The sequence below is a fragment of the Bolinopsis microptera genome, chromosome 5, assembly GCF_026151205.1.
Source record: "Bolinopsis microptera isolate Bmic1 chromosome 5, MBARI_Bmic_1.0, whole genome shotgun sequence".
NCBI classification, from domain to species: Eukaryota; Metazoa; Ctenophora; class Tentaculata; order Lobata; family Bolinopsidae; genus Bolinopsis; species Bolinopsis microptera.
The window spans coordinates 7,156,140-7,164,205 of record NC_087076.1 but is presented as its reverse complement, the minus strand read 5'-3'; the positions used below and the strand labels follow the sequence as shown (position 1 = coordinate 7,164,205).

The window sequence follows — 8,066 nt, the reverse complement described above, 5'->3', positions numbered from 1 at the left end:
ATAACGTGTCGTACTCCTTGCAGCTTAGCATGTCCACTTAAAGAATTTGGTAAAGCATATTTGGGGATATTATCGAGATTGAAGATCATCGTTTGCGTTTGAATATCATGCATTGCCTCTCTCTCTGTAGAAAAGATCTCCATGTATGATCCGTTTTTTAATTTTGCATTATATTCTCTCTGCACAGTGCACCAAACGGTACCTGGCAGCGACATATATTATCATAGTATCTACAGTCTACTCTTGCACTCTACAGTATTACTGCAATCAATAATCAATACGCACTATATTATTCGATATTGTAAAAGCAACAATCCTAATAAATAACATCAAACTTCCAAACACAGCTAACCTCTCATTACTTCCCCTTAGAATATACTATATTTATAAGAACACCAGAAGAAGTAGTAGTAGTACCCCCTCGACAAGATGGCGAACAGTGTGACGGCCCCCTATTACGGACCCTATCCTACAAACATACAGCCCGGTTACAGCACCTCCCCCACTGGCACTCTCGGTGTTCAAGGTTAGTTTGCTTGATACTTTCATATTTTAGTCACAAGATACTTGTTTTGGAACTTTTCCTCTGTCCCACACATATTATTAGCATCTTTAACTTTCGGCCTATTTTTATATGTTTGTTCGATTAGCTGTACATTTGTTTATTGATATTTTTAATAAGTTTCAAATCAAATCAAAAATCACGTTTGTCTTGTCATTCAGCTAGCATGAAACTCATAATCCTGGATAGTTCAACAACCCTTTCTCCAAAACAATATCATCAATCAAAACGAGCATTAAGATGACGTCATTCAAATCGAGCACTAAGATGACGTCATTCAAATCGAGCACTAAGATGACGTCATGTACTCTATCCAGGAAGTATACCAGGAAGTCAGCCGGCCTACTCCTCCTACGACAACTCAAAGCCGTTCAGCGGGGCTGCCATGCTGGCAGCCTCCTTCACCAGCCCCACAGCCGGCACTGCTCCCCAGTACTCTGCAGCTGCTGCTTACTACAGCCAGCCTAACACATCTCTAGCTTATGGTCAGGTAACAACGATCTGTCAAGCAACCTGGACTCTTTCGTCCCTTTACCTGCTTTGTTCCCTTCATATCGCACGTTTTTATTGCAGCTTATCCAGTTACTGCAGCTTATTCCTTGCACATATTTGAAGGTTCACCTATTTTTACTTAATAGAATTTATGAATTATGTTATCCATCTGCATCTGTAGTATAAATGGGTGGCTAAGTATGGATTTGGACTAGTATCATTTTACTTTTTCATCACCATATTTCTGTTATATTGTATGTTTGAAAGTAAGATGTTAAAAATGTAACCCATCTCGCCATGAAATCCATGTTGACTTATGTTGACTTATGTTGAATTATGTTGAATTATGTTGACTTTCGTTGACTTATGACTATGTTTACTTATGTCGACTACTTTTCAGCACACGACAAGTGGCATTTACAGCAACTACACAAACCAGTCACAGTTACAGGCTAACACCTCTCTCACAGCTGCCCACGCTCAATTAGCTGCAGCCTCTTTGCGAGGGTTAGTTCATGTGTTATATTATTTAGTAATTTCTATTTAATTAGTATAATATTTAGCAATTAGTATTGCTCTGAAATTTCAATACTCAATACTTAAAAACCTGAATGTTCAATGGGTACAATAGCTTTACAGCTTTGCCGCCAGCTATGTAGACATTGGTATATGATATATATATATTATATGTATTGTCCATATTATTAAATATTACTGTGTTGAGACGCCGATGTTTTCGTTTTTAAGGCTATAATTCCTTAAAAGCAACTCACATGTTTAAGGAGACTAATGTCCGTTTCACTTCGTTAAACCTCGTTTTTACCTCTTCAGATTCCAATCCCCCCCGTACGGAGCAGCAACTAACTACAGCTCATTACAACACACCGGTGCTACCAGCGTTCAGCCTTCTTACGAACAGACCCTCTACAGCAAGGTTTACAGCGAGCAGCTGGCTGCAGCACAAGTACAAGCTGCGCAACAACAAGCACAACAGCAAGCGCAGCAACAAGCGCAGCAACAAGCGCAGCAACAAGCACAGCAACAAGCACAGCAACAGGCGCAGCAACAGCAGGTTCAAGCGCAACAACAAGCTCTTACCGCTGGGTTCCAGCAGAAACATGACATTGTTGATGGGTACATTCAGGCTGGTGGTGGAAATAGGCTTCAAGCTAGTGTAGGTTCTATACAATGATAATTTGCAAATACTACCAATTTCGTACTTTTGGTATAGATACCTCCTCTAGGATTCAGTTTTTAGCTCTCTGAATGTAAGCAAGTAATCAGATAAAGTTGGTACAAACCTTAATAATGTTACCCCGCAGATAATCCCGCACCAAACCCCACACCACCTCCTCTCCTCCAAACAGCAGCTCTCATCACACATCACACCTAACTCCCCTCCCTCTGAACATCGGGCTTCTGTCTCTTACTCTCGTTAGTACATTGGGTTGTTAAGTGGGTGGTCAATTCCTTATTATGGTCTATCAATCTAATGTTATTTTTCTAATTATAAGAAAACTGACAACAACAACTTCGCAGATCTGGACTCTCTTCAATCATCCTTCTCGTGCCCCCCTCCAGTAGCACCACCTATCTCCTTGCCTCCCAAACCCACCCCTCACATGCCTCCCACCACCAAGCTATCATCCCTGTCCATGAGGGAACACAGGAACAAGCACTCTGACATGTCACCAGGATCCCATCACATGTTCAAGAGAAGTGTGGTCACGTGTAAGATTCCCTTCCAGAAGACAATACACATGCACAATCATCTCTGTGAAACTTGCAAAGTGAGCTACTAACTTTGAAATCGATGTGTTTTCCGAGATACTTGCGTTGTTGCTTCTAAGGCAACTATAATTTCTGTTTTTTGTATTATGTAATAACTAATGAGTATTTGTTACAAAACAATATTACAATATCACTCAGGTGCCAGTAAACATACAAGGATCACATATCACTAAGGTATCTTGTGCCAGTAGTAAAACTGTAAAACATACAAGGATCACTATTACAATATCACTAAGGTATCTTGTGCCAGTAGTAAAACATACAAGGATCACTATTACAATACCACTCAGGTATCTTGTGCCAGTAGTAAAACATACAAGGATCACTATTACAATACCACTCAGGTATCTTGTGCCAGTAGTAAAACCTACAAGGATCACATATTACAATATCACTCAGGTATCTTGTGCCAGTAGTAAAACCTACAAGGATCACATAGAAGGTCAGCGACACAAGAAGCGTGTAGCGCTGCGGGAGCAGGAGAAGAAGAACGAAGAGCTGGCGACAGTGCCTACAACCGGTGCCTCGTACAAGTGCGTGTTGTGTGATGTCACCTGTACTGGCAAGGAAACATTCGATGCGCACATCACAGGTTTAATGATGTAAAATCATCTCATATCAGGATATGTTACGCGGTTTTTATCTGATAAAAATGGAATATGAGGTAGTGTAATGGATTACCACACATATTCGTCACATAATCACGGTATCTGCATCCTTATTCTCCACCAGGTATGAAACACAAGAAAGCGGCTAAATTGTACAAAGAGTTGGGTAAAGAAATACCTCCTCACGAAATAACGGGAGATACAGAACCCAGACCAGAAGTTCCGGTGGTAGGACGAGAACTCATCGAGACCAAGAGCGACGCTTCCAAATCATCTAAGGTTTTACATTCAGTTTTGTTTTATTTTAATTGTGTGATAAACCTTGATTGTACATTTAAAGTTGAATCATGCTATGTTATAATAGTGACTCAGTGTCAATAATGAACCATTAAAATCCTCCACTTGTACTGCTATCGGATTCGCTTTAATAGTTTAATAATTAGGGAGAAGTTAAAACCCCAGATTCAACCTGACCAAAAAATTCAACACTTTCAAGTGCATTGCTCTTTTTATGTCTAATCTATTTATCTAACCTTACACAAACATTAACTCAGGTTATCTATCATTGCAAGATGTGCGACTGTACTTTTAATGATGATCTAGCTAAAGAGCTTCATTTGAAAGGACGTCGACATCGACTGAACTACAAGAAAAACTACGATCCTTCTCTGAAGGTAAGATTGTATGAGTCTTTTGTTGAAGTCTACTTAACAGCTACTTTCTCTCCTGAAAATTAAGAACCTAATCTTCCCACCCAAGTTCTATTTTTAACCTGGATGAAGAAAAACAATATGAAAGATTGAACTTGGTGGGTATCTTAATACTAAATAGCACATCAATAACAAAATGTTCCCACAGGTAGAAATACAGCCGAGTAAACGGGAGAAGATAGCCGAGCAAAAAGCGCGGCGCCGAGCAGAAGAAGCAGAGAGACGTAGGAACATGGTGGAAAGTAGACGGCATATTTGGGAGCAGAGCAGGTGGCGCGCGGAGGAAGAGTGGCACGAATGGGCGGAGGCGCGCAGCTGGCATCAGTACGAGTCAATGAAACAGAAGCAGACGGCTGATTACGAGGAGAGGTTCACTAAAGAGAAGGAGCATTGTAAAAAGGTAAAACTTAATTGTTAATAACTTAAATCTTAATGACTTTCTGTTATTGTTAATTTAAATTTTATTCTTAATAACTTCCAAGTTCCTTAATAATTTCCTTTATTCTTAATAAACTCCTCTTTTTGGTTTTTCGCCAGGATTAATATCATGTTGTACCCACATTTACCTAACAGTTACCATGATTACAGATGGGACTGCCAGAGCCCACATTACCACCCCGTCCCCACATCCCACCTCCGCCGCCCCGCCAGAACAACGCCCGGTTTATCTGTCCTGGAGTAGACGAGTTCTTGATGATCCAGAAACAGAGCATGGTCAGTCCTAAAGAGGAGCATCTCGACACTTTGCAGGGTGAGTCACTGTGGGACACTGTGGGACACTGCCAGATACTGTGCGATACTGTGCGATACTGTGCGATACTGTGCGATACTGTGCGATATTTGATTATCTTAGCAGTTGTTTGTAGATCAGTTTCACAACCACAGATAAGACCCTCTATAATATTATATATTATAATATATAATATTATACATACTATTTTAATTTCCAACCGAGAAAGTGCCATATTTTAAATGTTTCCCTTTCAGATCTGGTGAGTGGAGTTGAGATGGCGCTCAGACAGGTTTCAGATATCCTGTGTGCAGAAGCAAAGGAGCAGATGACTGCTCAAGGGGTAGAGCCCAGCACTACTGCTACTGCCAGGATAATTAGCACTGTAAGTATTTGCTGGATTAATTAGCTAGAATCATTCGGTAAATTAATAGTTGCATGTTGTTTGACCGATATTTAAAATGTGAGCACTCTTCAATCGGTCACCTTTTAGTCCTTTGTGTGTTATTGTCATTCGCGTGGTTATTGGTTAAACTCACTTGAATAATAATAATACTAATTCTATGTACTCTTAGATTCTACAAAACCTAACTAGACAATTATCTAGATCCACAAAACGGGCGACCTTATCAAGGCAATCCTGCTAAACGAGAACCTAACAGCTGACGTAGCAGTACTCTGCACAGAGAAACCAACCCTGTCAATCCTGAGCACTGTGTTTATTAAGTTTAAGGATCTGTTCCAGTGTCCAGAGGACGGTAAGGTGGACCTTCAGGCGGAGAAGGCCATGTTTGTAGTGTCCCAAGGGGAGGGACCCAGCTTTACTGTCAATGTTAAGTTGACGAGTCCTGCGTTTGATGCTCCTGTTTCTGAGGACGAGCGACGTGCTGAGTTTGTTGCTAAGGTGGGTAATCTGGACATTTAGGTGCTATTTGCAGTTCTGTATTACTAAAAGTTTAAATATTGTAAAAGTCTGCTCCGTGCTATCATTCAGATTACATTAAATATTAGCTCTGACCGTACTAACCAGGTGTTGGAGAGGAAACATTGTGAGATGACAATGGCAGATGTTAATGAGGCTGGATGGTACAAGAGCCGCTTTAAACCCAACACTCCAGCAGTCATTGTACTCAGAATCCTGGCTTCTCTTAGACTAGAACCCGAGTCAGAACTTAAGGTATGTATAATATGTCTTAAGTTATGTATAATATGTCAGTGCTGCTTAGATTGATATATTATTAGAGGTTGAATAGCTAATCTCCTTCAAATTTCAAGCTGTGTAATATAACTTAATTGCAAGATATGACAGATCGTATTGACTCGCTGCAATATTAGTCCCTTATTGTTCTCCCCTCCAGGATTTATCTATTAAAGCCCTCCAGATGCTAGTTTTCATAGCGTTCAAGACATTTGGTCACATCAAGGCAGTGGCCCCAACACTGATCCTGCGAAGATTCTTCGAACTTCTGGCGGCTGGATACGTCCTGACGGAGGACATCATTCCTCACTGGCACCAAGCCAAAACACCCACCTCCAGTCTGCTCGACAACTTGGAGGTGCAACAAAGAGAGAGGATTACCGAGTATGCGCAGTACGCGCTGCGCTGCATTGCGTTTGGTCAGCTTCACCGAGTGCTGCTTATCCCACCTCCCCCAAACCCACCTGCTTACAACCCCTCTAACATGTCCAACTCTAGAATCTAACTGACTGGCTCATTTATTTATCTCTTTACACTCCTTTTATCGCATCCTGTCGTGACTGAATCCCAGCTATTTTACTTCTTCCTTTTCTATGCCAATTCCTGTTTTATCTCACTAGTTACTATTGCTGCCTATGGTTTGGTTCCGTGTTCTAATCTCTGCAATTTGAGATATTACATTTATATGACTGTGTTTGTGCAAACAGCAGAAATTTTTAACGAAAGTGAAAGGTTCACTTATGATTTCTTAATTTTTTGCCCAACTATATGTCTCGGCATCTTGCCAAGAATGTTCCTATTTTATTGACTTTTGAATCATTGATACCCAGGTTTATTTATTAACTAAAGTATATAGCTTGATCGTTGAGCAATTAGTCATCAGCTTTTGGCTTTCTCTTTCTTTCTAAAACTACAGTCAGAAGGTGGGAGTATTCCTACAAGTCTTATTAATCTTTTAAGTAAGAACTCTAATTATTTAATGTTTGGCAAGAAAATGTTACAATCTGTAAGAATTGTGAATGTAGAGTGTGGAAGGTTATGTTCATAGGTGAAGGTATGTGTGGTAGTATTATTAGTGTGTTATTTACGGTAAAAGTGGGCTAAACTTGTACCTTGTAAAATGTAACATGGTCCTGCAAATATCAGGAATCATTTCGAGAAGGACTGCCTCAACCATTTTTCTCAATTCTGTAATGTTTTGAAAGTTCAATGGTTGTCCCCTGCCTCTCAAATACTTAAATAGTTCCTGAAATTGTATTACGTGGAATTAAAATTGAATAAGTTATTGTTTGGTAAAGCGTACGTTTTATCAACGATGATGTTTGGGGACAACAAACGACACGCCGTTTGACACGTCGTTTGAACATGACATTCTTTGTCTGCTAATGACGAAAATCTTGTGTATTGCTGTAAGGTTTGACTTGCATCAACATGAGTGAAAACTTAAAGAGTTAAAGAGTGTAACTAAATGCCAAGAAATACATTTTCTACACGTGCAATTGAAAATCTGACCACTTTTATCTCGTATAAAGACTGCTTTTGGCTCTATTTTAGTCTGAACATTGAATGAAGACATTGTTCATGACTGAATGGAAACTAGAAAAAAGTAGACTTTTGGTAGTACGGTCTTTATTGTAACTTTATTACTTGATATCACTTTATTAGTAAGATTAACTATCTTTATTATGCCATACAGTATCAACCATAATATTTTATTAACAAAACGCGGGGTAACCGGAACCAAACTGCAAAGAAGGGTTAAACCATGGATTCTAACTGACTAACAGTTGACATAATAATATGGCTTTCATGTTACGAGATTGAAGGAAAATGTGTCGGAGACTGCGTGGTCACTGGTTCATTGTACCCTGTGTTTTATCTCACTCACATGATCCTATACGATGCAGTATATTATTGAATTTAGAGTAGGAAATGCATGTTAACTATAATAATGATAAACATATCTTAACAGTCA

General features: G+C 39.7%; 1 protein-coding gene across 1 annotated transcript; it reads left to right on the top strand.

Annotated features, from left to right (window-relative positions):
* Positions 1-357: 357 nt before the first annotated feature.
* Positions 358-8,066, top strand: LOC134816035 (zinc finger RNA-binding protein-like). Its single transcript, XM_063824725.1, has 15 exons — positions 358-526; positions 880-1,052; positions 1,455-1,561; positions 1,886-2,228; positions 2,377-2,488; positions 2,594-2,844; positions 3,245-3,437; positions 3,578-3,732; positions 4,008-4,127; positions 4,312-4,563; positions 4,752-4,914; positions 5,151-5,278; positions 5,501-5,797; positions 5,924-6,070; positions 6,252-8,066. Exons 1-15 carry the CDS (start codon positions 430-432, stop codon positions 6,594-6,596), a joined length of 2,883 nt encoding a protein of 960 aa, XP_063680795.1. The 5' UTR covers positions 358-429; the 3' UTR covers positions 6,597-8,066.